This window comes from Pelodiscus sinensis, chromosome 5, assembly GCF_049634645.1.
Source record: "Pelodiscus sinensis isolate JC-2024 chromosome 5, ASM4963464v1, whole genome shotgun sequence".
In the NCBI taxonomy this organism is placed as follows: domain Eukaryota; kingdom Metazoa; phylum Chordata; order Testudines; family Trionychidae; genus Pelodiscus; species Pelodiscus sinensis.
The window spans coordinates 59,529,790-59,546,618 of NC_134715.1; the positions used below are offsets into that span (position 1 = coordinate 59,529,790).

The window sequence follows — 16,829 nt, forward strand, 5'->3', positions numbered from 1 at the left end:
ATGGGGGTCTGGCCAGGGAGAGAGAATGGAGGGAGGGTCTGGAACACCTCATGATTGACTGGTCGTGCCCCCGCAATTGGACAGTTGATCGCAATTGGCGAGTTGGTGACTGGTTTTCTAACAGAAAAAAAAATCAAGGAATTCTAGATTATCCTTGGCAAAAAGTTCCAGGTGGAGTAGCTTCACTGTTGTTCATGCAGCCATATCTTTAATCAGAAAGTCAGGCTGCTACGGGACAAACACTAGCTTCCTGAAAGAGATCAAGGGTCAGTGTGTGATCATAGTCACACAAAGTTAAATGTTTTATTGTAAACAATAGAATTTCTTGAGGATGCAATTTAACAGTACTCTTAGGAATAATAAAGGAAAATCTTACAATTCTTCACGGATTGGCAAGTCTACTTTTTATCTTTATTGATGTTGTTTCAGGTATCTGAGTTACAACAAGATAACCTTTTTAAAGCCTGGTGTATTTGAAGATCTGCACAAGCTTGAGTGGCTGTATGTACTGTTCTTATTTTTGTATAAATTGTCTCAAGAAATAGTTACGGCAGCACACAAAAATATTTTTTATCCATGTAACAGTTCTTTGTATACAGTGTGATAATTAAGGGTCTCCTTTTACTCCCAAGGGCCTGGTCTACCCTAGGACCTTAGTCCAAAATTAGTTCCCTTCCCTCCCGGTTGAATTTGTAAGTAATGCGTCCACACTGTCAAGCCTGTTATTCCAGAAAAGGAGGTCACAGAATTTTAACTCTGTAGTCCTGCTTTTCATGAGGAATAATGCTATTCCCAAACTTGAGTCCAAAATAACATTAATGTGGATGTTCCGGTGCCACTAATTTGAACTTAATGGCCTCTGGGAGGCTTCCCACAGCCCCCAGAGCAGGGCCGACTTATCCATTAGGGTATGTCTACACTAGCCCCCTAGTTCGAACTAGGGAGGCTAATGTAGGCATTCGAAGTTGCAAATGAAGCCCGGGATTTAAATATCCCGGCCTTCATTTGCATCTTCCCGGGCGCCGCCATTTTTAAATCCCCTTTAGTCCGAACTCCGTGCCCACGGCTACATACGGCATGGAGTAGGTAGTTCGCATTAGGATCTCTAATTCAAACTACCTTTACTCCTAATTTAAATCCCGGGCTTCATTTGCAACTTCGAATGCCTACATTAGCCTCCCTAGTTTGAACTAGGGGGCTAGTGTAGACATACCCTTAGGCACAGTAGGCACAGTGCCTATGGCCCACGATACTTTTAGGGGCCCACGAAAATGTTTTAATTTCTTTTAAAATCAGAAGAAAAAAAATGAACTTTTAGGGTCGAAGAAAATGTTTTAATTTCTTTCTCACACCAGAAAAAAATCAAACTTTTAGGGCCCATGAAAATCTATTAAATTTTGCCTAAAACAGAAACAAAAAATGTTGAAGTATTTAAAGTTATATCAAAAATAATTTTTAATATTTTTTTTTATGGAAGAAGGAGACCACAGAGGCAAAAGTGCCTAGGGCCCACAAAAGTCATAATGCGGCCCTGCCTCAGAGTACTGTACTTCCTGGGACTTGACTCCGAGGTAGCACATACACATTAATGGAGCCTTCCTCGGACTACATTTGATCCTTCCCCATAGTGAGAACACAGAACTTTGAATTTGTAATATCAGGTGCTCAGAAGTTGAACTTAGTAAATTTGGACTAATCTCCTAGTGTAGATATGGACAATGGGTAAAAAGCGCTGTCGCTTATTTTTAAGTAGTACATACTGAAGTTATAAGTAACTGCTTACCACAGACTAATACATAAAATAAAGGAGATGTTCCAAAATGACAGATATGGATCTTTTTAGAATGGAATTTCTTGAAAAGCCCTTTCTCTGTATAGGGTACTTGAAATCCCATAGTGGGGATAGTATTCATAATATGAAATCTTGATGGTATTACTGCTTTTTTTGGCAGTGGGATTTGAAGAAAAAAAGCATTGAGATTTGAGGGCATTAATAGCCTATCTGTCTGATGAAGAATGACTGACAACATTTTACTGTGCATATTCAATTGCAGAATTTGTTAGGGATGTTTTTATATACTGCTACTTTGAAGAAATTCTTTGTGTGGTGTCAAAGTGCTGGTGACATTGGTTTAAAAGTTAAAAACAAGAGCAATTTTCTTATCAAGTTAAAAAACCTCTTTCAAATCATGTGAACTACATGTCATCTGATGAAGCTTCAATACTCTAATTCAGTTTTCCTATGTAATTCAAATAGGTATTTGAATAATGCTACATCAAGGTACATTATTTTTGCGAATGTCTATTCAGTTTCAGACCTCAGTGATATATCAGTCTGATGTAGGCTTTATTCTGATTCACAGGATAATTGAAAATAACAAGATCAATCAGATCTCTCCACTAACATTTCATGGACTCAACTCACTTATTCTCCTGTAGGTATTGAAATATGAATTAAATGCAGTGTATTTTGTTTTGTTTTTTTAAAGAGAATAGATGAAAACTAATGTGTATTTATAAAATTTTGTTTGTCAAGTTATATTGTCAAGTCTTTCAGGTAGTGGAGCTTATTTTGAGGAACTGAATTCCCTCTCCTCGCCCCAAAACCTGGCTTTTTCATATACTAAAGTACCTGGGTCCTCTATTGTTGACTGAACTCAAAAGGATGAGAATTGAGCTCTACGTCCTTGCTTTTCAAAAGGCACATAAGAAACTAATCAGCTGCACATCATTCTCTACCTTTGGCCTTGTCTGTAATACATTATTTGTCAGGCTACAGCCCCCTAAGCTATTGAATTGTTTGTGCCCGTGTACTCTTGGCTCTTTGTGTCAGCAATGAGTGTCCTTACCAGGAGTGCTTGTATCAATGCAGAGTGCACTGCACCATGAATAGGTATCCCACTGTGCAAATTGCCATCATTAAGTGCAGGGACTTTTGGGAAGTTTCTGCAACACCTGATGGAGCTGAAACAAAGTCGCACAGCGATGAGTAGGAGCACGGGGTCAACTTTGCACAATGCAGTTTCTCCAGCACATGATTTCATCTTCATCCCATAATTTTCATACCTTTTTTCAAATTCCCACCACCATGTTCATCCTTCCTATAGAAGCATTGGACCTGCACATACTCAGCACTTTTGTCATGAGCATTGTAAACACAGATTGCAAGGTCTTCTGGGTAGTAATACTACACAATAGAGGGCTGATAAGTACACTCAAGAAGCCAGGTCATCAGGAAGAGGAATTTTAAAAATTTGCAAGGCTTTAAAAAGGGGAAGGGGCACCTCTGGTCTATCTGAGTTCTCAGCGGTGACCAGAATGGTCAGTGCCCATTATTAATAGTTGACCTTATGGGTATGTCTAGACTGTGTTGTTATTTTAGGATACTGGAAGTATCCTGAAATAGCAACGCTGCATCTTTAAAAGCATCCGCTATTTTCTGAAATAGGGGGCACACTATTCTGGCATCCCTGCAACCCTCATTCCTTGAGGTCTAAGGGTTTTGTTGGAATAGTGCCTTATTTTGAAATTTGGTGCTGTGTAGCCAGCGCCAAATTTCAAAATAAGATCTTCTGACAGACTTGGAATAAGCTACACAATTTGTGTAGTGCAAATTGCGTAGCTTATTCTGACAGAAGGGTGTTGTCTAGTCACACCCTAAGGGTATGTCTACACTAGTTCAGGCTAGGTAAGCAAATGAGGGCAACCGGAGTTGCAAATGAAGCCTGGGATTTAAATATCCTGGGCTTCATTTGCATGTTCCCGGGCGCCACCATTTTTAAAGTGTTGCTGAATATAAACAAGGACCAAGCCTCACTCCTATTGATTCAGTGGGAAAACTGTCAGGCTGTAGATTTAATATTAAAAAGATAAATGGGATCTGATTCACATATGCACTTCAGTTGCTTTGTGCTGCTCTAGTAATGCAAGACAACCAGAGTATACCAGTGAATCTGCCCCAACCTCTGCAAATAATTTCCCCTTTCCAAGTCAATCATTTAGTAATTCAAGAGATGATAGGATCATACTAGTATTCCTAAGGAAATACACTGAAAAAAATTAATAATTTTTTATCTCTTAACAATATGAAAATAATGAATAAATTCAGCCTTCCTTGTACTGAGAAGCAGTAAAACTATAAAAGGGGACATGGCTTTTCTTTAACATCAATTTATATCAATACAATTTTTCTTTTTCCAGAGCACTGTTGAATAATTCTCTTGCCCGTTTGCCTGATAAACCTCTTTGCCAACACATGCCCAGACTACATTGGCTGTAAGGCTTTATTTTATATATTCAACTTTTGTCTTCTTTACATTGGTGTTGTTCCATGACACTTTTTACTAAAGTAATACAAGGGATGTGGCAAAACAAACATCCCCATTTCATGCCAGCCCATCTAGCCAGACTCCTGAGGCATGTTGAATTCTTCTAGGAGAATTGTGGAGTCATGGTGAGTAGGCAGCTAAATTATGGTTGTATCCTGCTGGAAGCATTATATACAAGGGTCTCCTTGAGTTCTTTCCCCGTCAAGACCATGATCCTTAGGGCAGCCAAGCATAATTTGGTTCTCAGGTTTAGTAAACAAAAAGAATTGGGCCAGGTCTATGCTTAGGGAGAAAGGTGACTTAAGATATGTGTCGTCAATATGCAATTCCAGCTTCATGAATAGTATAGCTGGAGTCAATGTACCTTAAGATGAATTTTTGCAGCATCCCGACAGTGGGAAATCAATGGGAGAAACTCCTTTCAACCATGTGGAGTACAAGGGTCAATGGGGGCACCATCTGCGGTCAATTTAGCAGGCCTTTACTAGACCTGTTCTAAATTGAACCCTAGAAGATCAATCTCCATAAGTACAGACAAGCCCTTATTCCAGGGGTGGGCAAACACTTTTGAAGTGGCCATGAGCCGCCCGGAAGGGGCGGGGCCTAAACCAGAAAGAGCAGGGCTATGATGTTGCTTGGCTTCCCCACCCACAGACCATGATTGGTCTGGGGTAGCCTCCTTGCCCCCTCTTCCCACAAGGCACCTATGCCCCTAGCGGGGCAGGAAGAGGCTTCATATGCTCCCCCACCTCCAGGCCAATCAGGGCCTGGGGGCGGGGGAGTGCGCGAAGCCTCCTCCCACCCTACCCCACACTGTGTGGAGCACTGTGGCACTTCAAAGTACTACACGCTGCTCTCAGGATGGGAAGAGGCTTCACACGCTTCTCTGCCCCCAGGCCAATCAGGGCCTGGGGGTGGGGGAGCTGCACAAAGCTTCTTTCACCCTGCCCCTGCCCTGTGCAATCTTACGACACTTGGAAGTGCCACGCACTACTCGCAGAACTGTGGGGGAGGGTGGAGGAAACTTCACGTGCTCCTCCTGCCCCCTGGCCAATCAGGGCTTGGGGACAGGGGAGCCATGAAGTCTCCTCCTGCCTTGCGAGGAGCGCATGGCGCTTCAAAGCGCTGCATGCTCCTGGCAGGGTGGGAGGAAGCTTTGTGCTTCCCTGCCTCCAGGCACCAATTGGCCTGGGGCAGGAGGAGCGCGTGAAGTTTCCTCCGTCCTCCCCCTAACTGGCCCGGGGGCAGCGGAGTGGCAGGGCCTCAGTGGGCAGGATCAACCCACTTGGTGGGCTGGATCTGGCCCGTGGAAGCCCTTTTGCCCACCCCTGCCTTAGTCTCTATTATATCTATCAAAACCTGAGTTCAGGATCCAGATTTTCATCCATCTCAATTGATGACACTGCTGTCACCTGAAGCAGTTAAGGGTGTGCTGAAAAATGAAACACCCAAGATTTACACTTTGTGCAGTCCTACAGTTCTTCTGAGGTTCATCTTTAATAAATAATTATTTCAAAGTAACCATCTGATTGCAATTAACATTTTTCAGTAATAAAATGTTTTGGTGTTATCTCCTAGGGACTTTGAAGGCAATCATATATATAATTTAAGAAATGTCACTTTCGTCTCCTGCAACACTCTAACTGTACTGTAAGTAATAGCACATTCTGTGTGGCCAGAATGAACAGTGGTGGTGGACAACTGTTACATTATGCACAATGCTCAACATCAAATTTCCAAAATATTGTTGGTGCTTAAAACTGATGGAGATTATTAAAATGCTAAACATTAATTATGCACAAAGTAGAATTATTCCATGAATATATGGCAAAATTCACCATTGATTAATGCCGCTTGACATCATTTAAGTGAACTTGATGAACAGCATGAAATTCCAAAATTTAGAAATATATATATAGAATTATGCAATAAATGTAAAAAAAAATCTACCATATGAACTGAGCAAATTGGTGGACAATATCATTCAGTCAGGTTGCTCATCCGAGACATGATAGGATTTCCCCAAAGCTTCCTCAGAGCCATTGCAATAATCTAGTTCCCCTTCACTCCCTGCTGAGGCTCTCATTTCTTCTATACGTCTCCCTCTCAGCTGTCTCTTTCCTACCCAGCTCTCCCCTGATTATTCCATGGGTATTGGGAAGGTTTTGGTGAACAAAGTGCAAGCTCAAATACTTGATGGATCAATTTCTCAGGAATAATCACACTTTGGATTTGGACTTTCATGCTTTTTACATATGTTTCAGTCATAAAACCAAATGTCACAAATTTTCAAATAATCAGCATTTAACACCATCATATTGTCACTTGGCATACAAAATTAAGAGATTTGACATTTCTGAATAACTTTGGATGTTAGTAGATACAAACACTACTAGAAAAGGAAATAGCTAATGTGCTACATATTCACTGTACAACTGTTTACAGAATATTAAAATGTATAAACTTGTAATAATTTGGTATATTTTTAACGCAGTGAATAATTAAATAAGATGAAACTTTTTAAAACAAGATACAAATTAAAGACAGAATATGCAAAATTGTATAGAACAGTGGTTCCCAAACTTTTCAGCATCACGCCACCTTTTTGATTTTTGAGAAACCCTCAACCTTCCCCCCTCCCAAAATAGCAGCAAAACTTGGGGTGGGATTGACAGGGGTGTATGTGGCTAGATCACCTTGCGCCCCCTCCGGGATTTCTTCACGCCCCCCCAGGGGGGCACACCCCCCCCGGTTTGGGAACCCATGGTATAGAATGTAAGCAATTATTTGATTATGTATCACAGTCTTCTCAGAAAACAAACAAATTTCAAGATGCATAAGTTTGTTTTTATACTTTCAGAGTGATGAGAAGAAACAAAATCAGGTCCTTAAATGAAAACAGCTTTTCCTCTCTTCAGAAGTTAGATGAACTGTAAGTTTGATTTTTTTTAACTAACAATTGAATAATTTATATCATTTAAATAGTGAAGGTGTATTTTATATATTTGTCAGTAATTCTGCTTTCATATAACAAGCCCTAGAGAAAGCATCAAACTTCATGGTCATTCACTATATGAGAGAATTTATCATTTCAATAAAATACATAATTCTGGAGAAACAGTGCTATGTGTTCCATTTTGGGTTAACGTTACAAAGAAGTTTGTATTGAGACAAGTCTCAACATGTATGTTTGCCTCCTATTTACCTGATTCTTGTCAGTGAGGGGAAGGGCCTGGCTATAGCACCAATTCTGCACTAGTTACATAGGGTATGTCTACACTACAATGTTAGTTCGAACTAACGGACGTTAGTTCGAACTAACATTCATAGCCGCTACACTAGCGCTCCGCTAGTTCGAATTTGAATCGAACTAGCGGAGCGCTTAGTTCGAACTAGGAAAACCTCATTTTAGGAGGATTAAGCCTAGTTCGAACTTACTAGTTCGAATTACGGGGTGTGTAGCCCCTTAATTCGAACTAGTGGGAGGCTAGCCCTCCCCAGGTTTCCCTGGTGGCCACTCTGGCCAACACCAGGGAAACTCTATGCCCCCCTCCCGGCCCCGGACCTCTTAAAGGGGCCCCGGGCTGGCTACGGTGCCCGTGCCAGGTGCAAGCCTGCCAGCACCCAGCCAGCAGACCCTGCACCTGGCACGGCACAGAGCCACCCACCCGATGTCCCCCAGCCCTCCCCCTCTTCCCGGGACCAGGCTGGCGGCTCCCAGGAGCTTGCCCTGGACCGCAAGAGGCGGGCACCTTCCTGGGCTAGTGCGGACATCGTGGACCTCGTCCATGATCTCCGCACTAGGCACAGGAAAGTGGCTGTCTAGGGCAGGAGAGCTGCCAGCCTGGCCACCCAGGAGCAGGTGTGCATGAAAATCAAGGGGGTCCACTGAGACCCCCGACCCTGAGCCCTGAGCTTACAATGGCCGTCCTGGGTCAGACCAAAGGTCCATCTAGCCCAGTAGCCTGTCTGCCGACAGCAACCAACCCTAGGGACCCTGGAGGGGATGGACCGAAGACAGTGAGCAAGCCATTTGTCTCGTGCCATCCCTCTCCAGCCTTCCACAAACTTTGGGCAGGGACACCACTCCTACCCCCTGGCTAAGACTACTCCATGGACCCAACCTCCATGACTTGATTTCACTTCCCTTTAAACTCTGTTCTAGTTGTAGCCTTCACAGCCTCCTGCAGCAAGGAGTTCCACAGGTTAACTATTTGCTTTGTCAAGAAGAACAACTTTCTATTACTAGTTTCAAGCCTGCTACCCATTCCTTTCCTTTGGTGTCCTCTAGTCCTTCTTTAGGGGAACTCAGGAAGAACTTTTCTGAATGCACCCTCTCCACCCAACCCCTGCTTTTAGAGACCTCTATCCTGTCCCCCCTCCGTCTCCTCTTTTCTAAGCTGAACAGTCCCAGTCTCTGTAGCCTCTCTTCATCTGGGACCTGTTCCCAACCCCTGATCATGTTAGTTGCCCTCCCCTCTCCCAGCCTTTCTCTTCCCCTCTCCCACCTCCTTTTCCCAGTCTCCCCCAGTTTTGTTCAATAAAGACAGAGTCAATGTTGGAAGAAACGTTATCTTTATTTTGTACATCAATAAGAAGGGGGGCTAGGGAAGGGTAAGTGGAAGGAGGTGAGGGAGGAATGGGGTACGAGCCCCCGATGGGGAGGACTGGGCTGGCTCTGCGGGCTTCTGGGGGTGGAAGCTCTCCTGCAGCCCCCCGATTGCCCCCTCTCCCCAGATCGCAGCCTGCGGCAAGTGCAGGCGGGCTGATGGCCGAGTGGTGTGATGTGCCCAGTGTGGGTACTCCGGGCAAACCAAACCAGGACTGCTTTGCAAGCGGGGCACCCCTTAGAACTGTCTGTCCGGGGTGGGGGTCCGGACCCTTTAAGCGCAGCCCTCGGCTAGCCTGTGACAGCATCTCCACGCTCTAAGTCCTCCTCTGATGCCCTGCCAGCACTGCTTCCAGCCATCCTTAAGCCCTGTTCAGGGTCCACTCAATGTGGACTTGCTAGTTTGAATTAGCAAAACGCTAATTCGAACTAGTTTTTAGTTCTAGACGCGTTAGTTCGAATTAGCTTAGTTCGAATCAACGTATTCATAAATGATTTGGAGAAAGGGGTAAGCAGTGAGGTGGTAAAGTTTGCGGATGATACCAAACTGTTTAGGATAGTCAAGACAGAAGCAGACCGTGAGGGACTCCAAAAAGATCTCACCAAACTGATCAATTGGGCAACAAAATGGCAAATCAAATTTAATGTGGATAAGTGTAAAGTAATGCACATCGGGAAAAATAACCCCAACTATAGTTTTCAGTATGATGGGCGCTAATTTGGCTATGACAAATCAGGAAAGAGATCTTGGAGTTATCATGGATAGTTCTCTGAAAACTTCCACACAGTGTGCAGCGGCGGTCAAAAAGGCAAATAGGATGCTAGGAATTATTAAGAAAGGGATAGAAAATAAGACACAGAATATCTTACTGCCCCTGTATAAAACTATGGTACGCCCACATCTTGAATACTGTGTACAGATGTGGTCTCCTCACCTCAAAAAAGATATTTTGGCCTTGGAAAGCATTCAGAAAAGGGCAACTAAAATGATTAGGGGTTTGGAACGGGTCCCATATGAGGAGAGATTAAAGCAACTGGGACTCTTCAGTTTAGAAAAGAGGAGACTGAGGGGGGATATGATAGAGGTATATAAAATCATGAGTGGTGTGGAGAGGGCGGATAAAGAAAAGTTAGGGTATGTCTACACTACCACCCTAGTTCGAACTAGGGGGGTAATGTAGTCAACCAGAGTTGCAAATGAAGCCCGGGATTTGAATTTCCCGGGCTTCATTTGCATCTTGCCGGGCGCCGCCATTTTTAAATATCCGCTAGTTCGGACTCCGTGCCGCGCGGCTACACACGGAATGAACTAGGTAGTTCGGACTAGGCTTCCTATTCCAAACTACCATTACTCCTAGTCCACGAGGAGTAACGGTAGTTCGGAATAGGAAGCCTAGTCCGAACTATCTAGTTCGTGCCGCGTGTAGCCGCGCGGCACGGAGTCCAAACTAGCGGACATTTAAAAATGGCGGCGCCCGGCAAGATGCAAATGAAGCCCGGGAAATTCAAATCCCGGGCTTCATTTGCAACTCCGGTTGACTACATTACCACCCTAGTTCGAACTAGGGTGGTAGTGTACACATACCCTTATTTATTAGTTCCCATAATAGAAGAACTAGAGGACACCAAATGAAATTAATGGGTAGCAGGTTTAAAACTAATAAAAGAAAGTTCTTCTTCACACAGTGTGTAGTCAACCTGTGGAACTCCTTGCCAGAAGAGGGTGTGAAGGCTAGGACTATAACAGAGTTTAAAGAGAAGCTAGATAATTTCATGGAGGTTAGGTCCATAAAAGGCTATTATCCAGGGGATAGAAATGGTGTCCTTGGCCTCTGTTTGTCAGATGCTGGAGAAGGATGGCAGGAGACAAATCGCTTGATCAGTGTCTTCGGTCCACCCCCTCTGGGGCACCTGGTGCTGGCCACTGTCGACAGACAGGCTACTGGGCTAGATGGACCTTTGGTCTGACCCAGTACGGCCGTTCTTATGTTCTTAATCTTTGCTAATAGCTATATTAAGTGCTAAAATACTGTTATTAATAATTAGATATAACATACTGCACCCATGGGACTTTTTTTTAAAATCCACTTCAATTGCATAGTGCATAGGAGTTTTGTTCCAAAACAATTAACTACCATAATAGAAACTGACTAATCATTCACTGTAAATATAATTGAAATGGTCTTATCCTACTAACTTAGGAGTTCGATTATTTAGTTATCATAATGAAAAAATCCTTTGATTTTTGTCCAAGATCATAAATGAACTGACTGGGAAGGAAGTGGGGAACTACTGAGAAGCAGCTGCACTAAAGAAGAGAAAATGACCATTAAAATAAATGCAAAAGCAAAGTAATAAGCCCTGTAATTATTAAATGGTCTCACATAGTCAGGCAAAGTAGAGTCTGAGGTTTCTAAGTCTCACCTTTTGTTTTAACATCATTTGTTTATTATCTAAGTTTCTGATTCATCTATTTAACCTATAAATGTAGTTGCCAAAGGGAGTCAAAATAATGGATCTCTTTACATTATGAATGCTTTCTGACATAATGAAAAGAAACTACTACTAAGAACTAACTATATTTTATCTGGGATTGTTTCCACAGAGACTTGGCTAGCAACAAGATAGAATCACTTCCACCGTATCTATTTAAAGATTTGAAGGAGCTCTCACAACTGTAAGGCTTTATAATAACTCTTCCTTATATTGTATGCGGTTGCACGTTATTCATTCAAATTACAGTTTCAGTCATCCAGACCAAGAAGCATAACCAAGAAATTCTTAAACAATGAATGCAGGACCATTCATTGTTTACGTTTTTTTCAATTACAGACTAACATGGCTGCCCCTCTGAGACAAGACATTCTTGTTCATGTCTGAGTAATCTGAAAATGCCAAACTGAGTCAGAAACGTAATTTTTAGAAAAAAATTATATACAGAATAAATTGCATAAATGATGCATGGTATCATGATTTGCCCAAAAAGAGCAATTATTTAAATTATTCCTCCCCAATAGATGGTTAGTATTTGTAATAATTAGATGCCATTACCCAACATACACAAAATTAATATATCATTTAGAATGAGATCTCATGCAGCTTGGCATGTTGCAAGAGTGTATTCTTTAAGAATATACTCCCCTCCTCCTTCCTCCCCCCTCCCCCCCGCAGTATGAATGAACTATTAAAATGGCACGTTTTCTCTACTGGCAACTATTAGTTTCTGTAGTTTATGCTAATGTGCTTCAGTGTTCTATGCACTGCAACCTGAAATGTAGAACTCTGCCTCTGTACTTGACAGTATAGCTCAGCGTTTCTATGGGCCATGGCCCAGAACCGGGCCACGGGAAAAAAATGCTGGGCCTCAGCATGGCTGCCGGTAGGGGAGCAGAGTGGGGCGGGCTGGGAGGAGGTGGCAACGGGGGGAAGGGAGAACTGACCACCAGGAAGAAGGGTTGGAGGCAGCGGGGCTGTCCCACGAAGATCAGGGCAGGTGGGTGGGCGACCAGTGGAAGCAGGGTTGGAGGCAGTGGTGCAGTCCCGTGGAGATCCAGGCAGGCAACCAGCAGAAGCAGGGTTGGAGGCAGCGGCGCTGTCCCGTGGAGATCCGGGCAGGCAGCTGGCAGAAGCAGGGTTGGAGGCAACGGGGATGTCCCACGGAGATGGTGGGGGGAGGGGGCGAGCAGGCGGCAGAAGCAGGGTTGGAGGCAGTGGGACTGTCCTGCAGAAATAGGGGAGGGCAGGCAGTGGAACCAGGGCTGGACGGGGGAGGAGGGGGGACGCTGGCCAGGGGAGAACAGGAGGAAGAGGATGGGAGAACCAGCTGCAGGAAGCAGGGCTGGACGGAGGCAGCTGGGCTGATTGGGGGGGGGTCGTTGGGGGAGCAGGGCTGACCGGGGGAGATTGGTGGAAGGCGGGGGGAACTGGCCGCCGGAAGCAGGGCTGAACAGGAGCAGCAGGGCTTGACTGGGAGATCAGGAGGAGAAGGGGGGGGGGAGCGGGACTGACCTGGGCACATACAGACCCTACAGACCCTGGCAGAAGGGTGAGTCTGCCTGGGGATTCCATTTTGCCTCCCCCTCCCTACATACCCTACTCTCCCTCGAGTAGTTGTGAACTGCTTGGCAGGTAGAAACATTCAGGCAGCATGAGCACATCTACTATCCAGGCAGTTTGCAGCTAAGGGCTGATACACCTAATTATAATAAAACTTACCTAATTAGAAAATACCGGACATTTTATACCAGACTTCTGGTAATTTCTCAATTTGTTTCTCAGACAAAACCCTCAAATACCAGATTGTCCGGTACAAAACCGGACACCTGGCAACCCTGCCCTTCCTTGCACCCTCCCTCCTAGACAGCTACCCTACCCCCAGTCTGCTCCTGCTCCCACCTCCTGGAGTGCTCATGCGACGCCGGGTCCCCCAAGCCCTGCCTGGCCCAGGCTGGGTAGAGGATGCAGCAGGGTGAAAACTGAAAATGTATTCATTTTTCATTCTTTTTTATATGTGTTTATATTTTTGGGCTGCAAAAAACAGTACTAAAAAAAACCAGGTTCCAACTAAAGTAAAAAGTTTGGGAAACCCTGATCTAGCCAGCTTTCTATCCATCTTACAGTCCATTTATCCAATCCATATTCCTTTAACTTGCTGGCAAGAATATTGTGGGTGACTGTATCAAAAGCTTTGCTAATGCTGGCATTAGGGGCTTTGGGAGGACCAGAAACAACGTATTTGAATATTCATCATTTGCTTAATGAATATGCAAATATGAAAATGAATGTTACTGGTCCTCCAAAAGCTCATGAATGGATTTACTGGTCCCGTGTCAAAAAGTTTGGGAACCCCTGGTATAGCTGCAACACAGTTCAAGAAAGAAGTTACCACAAAAAGAAAGGAAAAAACACACTTCATTCTTCCTGGTGAAGGGTTCATATTTGTTAGATTTCAGTACTCAAATCTACAAACACTGCTGTTGGACATTATGATATCTATCATGAGAAAAAAGTCTCAGAAGGGTAGCCGAATAAGTCTGTAATTTTAAAAATAATGAGCAGTCCTTTGGCACCTTAGCGACTAACGAATATATATCATGAGCTTTCATGGTAAAACTCATTTCTTAACATGAGACTGTTCCTTTGACTTCACTGACTCCTGACTTCAGCTGGGCCAATCACTATATCCAGTATCACATCAAAAAGCATGTTTGTGGGATCAGGCCCTATCTTTGTTTGCCTTAATCTGAAATGGAAGTAATGTAGGCTGAAAGAACATATTTTGCTTTTTGTGCAAGGAAAATGTAACAAGGTTGGGATTTGTGTAATGATGAATTCTTTGGGGGCTTTTTTAAATAAATAAAGAATGTAAAATTTAGCAACTAAAATATGTTCCTAATTAAAAACACTGCATAAAACATCTTTGATAAGATAACGAGCCTTGTGGATAAGGGAGAAGCGGTGGATGTTATATACCTAGACTTTAGTAAGGCATTTGATACGGTCTCGCATGATATTCTTATTGATAAACTAGGCAAATATAACTTAGATAGGGCCACGATAAGATGGGTGCATAATTGGCTGGATAACCGTAGTCAGAGAGTTGTTGTTAACGGTGCTAAATCCTGCTGGAAGGGGATAACAAGTGGAGTTCCTCAAGGGTCTGTTTTGGGACCCGTACTGTTCAATATCTTCATTAACGATGTAGATATTGGGATAGAGAGTACGCTTATTAAGTTTGCAGATGATACCAAGCTGGGTGGGGTTGCAACTTCTTTGGAGGATAGGGACATAATTCAAAATGACCTTAGCAAGTTAGAGAAATGGTCAGAGGTAAACAGGATGAAGTTTAATAGAGAGAAATGCAAAGTGCTCCACTTAGGAAGGAACAATCAGTTCCATACATACAAGATGGGAAGCGACTGTCTAGGAAGGAGCATGGCGGAAAGGGATCTAGGGGTCATAGTGGACCACAAGTTGAATATGAGTCAACAGTGTGATGCTGTTGCAAAAAAAGCAAATATGATTCTAGGTTGTATCAACAGGTGTGTTGTAAGCAAAACTCGTGAAGTCATTCTGCCGCTCTACTCTGCACTAGTTAGGCCTCAGCTGGAGTACTGTGTCCAGTTCTGGGCGCCACATTTCAAGAAAGATGTGGAGAAATTGGAAAGGGTACAGAGAAGAGCGACAAGAATGATTAAAGGTTTATAGAACATGACCTATGAAGCCAGGCTTCATGAACTGGGCTTGTTTAGTTTGGAAAAAAGAAGATTAAGGGGGGACATGATAGCGGTTTTCAAATATCTAAAAGGGTGTCACAAGGAGGAAGGCGAAAATTTGTTCCTCTTGGTTTCTGAGGACAGGACAAGGAGTAATGGGCTTAAAGTACAGCAGGGGAGGTTTAGATTGGACATTAGGAAAAAATTCCTAACTGTCAGGGTGGTCAAATATTGGAATAAATTGCCAAGGGAGGTGGTGGAATCTCCCTCTCTGGAGATATTTAAGAACAGGTTAGATAGACATCTGTCAGGGATGGTGTAGACGGAGCTTGATCCTGCCTTGAGGGTGGGGGGCTGGACTCGATGACCTCTCGAGGTCCCTTCCAGTCCTATTATTCTATGATTCTATGATTCTATGATTCTATCTTCTGTTAACACCATGCCTGTGAAGCATCACTCTGTTCTTGTTGTCAGGTAGAGGAATATTACTATTTACAATTATAACTGCCATTATTATGAGTCATTACTATAGAAATTAAAAACAAAGAGATAACATGGGTAGACTTCATCATTAGAACAAGCTTTAGAAACTTTGTTCAGTACTATATATCACTCTTTTTATTTACAGAAACCTTTCATATAACCCAATACAGAAAATACAAACAGACCAGTTTGATTACTTGTTAAACCTCAAATCCCTGTGAGTATTTAGACCTTTCGATATATGTGATATGGATATTTTCTTTTTAATTTTGTTCAGAAAAACTATGTCTCCAGAACACGTGTCATAGCTGAAATACTTTGAGCCTCTATTCCTCTCTTGTAATTGCTGTGTCCTTGAAAGATGTGCGTCCCCCAGAAATATTACTGACAATATTCCTATTTCTTCGTGAGATCTCCAGCTTCTTTTGAGGAGTAGGGGGAGAAATTTTGAAGCACAAAAAGAGACCAATATTATATAAAAATAATCAGAGAGGATGAAATTAATTCCACTGTTATAATGGACTTTTCTAGATGAATAGTTGGTGTGCCTCAAGCTGGGTATAAATCTATAGCATACTAATGCGTCACACTGTATGAATAGTTCTGGCACATATTAAAAGTTCCCTAGTGCACAGTGAAATGGAACTTGAAATGGTAGCAGAGTCCACAGAGCTACTTAATGCACTGCAGATGTTTATGCTGTAGATTTACACCCCCAGTTTGTTGTGCACTAAATAATTATGTGGTCAAGTCCTTCGGTGTCTAACTTCAAGCAGTAGGAAGGTGTTTCTCTCTGCCTGGGATTTCCTGCCATGAGCCCTCTCCTGTAGTTAGTCAACTAAATTTGTTTGTGAATATGACCCACCCTTTTAACATTTAGCTCACTGATTAAGGTATTTACCTGATATATGGGAGATACACTTCACTCCCCCAACCCTGCTGGTTGTGGAGAACAGATCTGAATATAGGTCACACATTTTTCAGATGAATGCTTAATTGCTGAGGAATAAGGATTTTGGAGCAGATTATTCTCAGTTTCTCCTGTTGAAGCTGTTCTGCTGTGTATAAATGATTAAATAATCCTTGGGCCACAAAGCAAATGTGATTGTCTTTATCCCTGAACTAGAGAATCACTCATCTTGAATGTAGAAGACCCAAATTCTAGTCCTTTGTTGTTTCAGTATGTATTTAATC

The 16,829-nt window shown here is 43.0% G+C and overlaps 1 protein-coding gene across 3 annotated transcripts in view; it reads left to right on the forward strand.

The window, feature by feature from the left end:
* The window catches only part of RXFP1 (relaxin family peptide receptor 1), a 106,082-nt gene that overhangs the window by 76,962 nt on the left and 12,291 nt on the right, over positions 1–16,829 (forward strand). For all 3 annotated transcript variants that reach the window (XM_025184006.2, XM_006121866.3, XM_025184004.2), the window contains 7 exons: positions 430–501; positions 2,364–2,435; positions 4,201–4,275; positions 5,907–5,978; positions 7,189–7,260; positions 11,543–11,614; positions 15,781–15,852. In XM_025184006.2, coding sequence (XP_025039791.2) covers positions 430–501; positions 2,364–2,435; positions 4,201–4,275; positions 5,907–5,978; positions 7,189–7,260; positions 11,543–11,614; positions 15,781–15,852 — 507 coding nt within the window. The remainder of the gene's footprint in view (positions 1–429; positions 502–2,363; positions 2,436–4,200; positions 4,276–5,906; positions 5,979–7,188; positions 7,261–11,542; positions 11,615–15,780; positions 15,853–16,829) is intronic.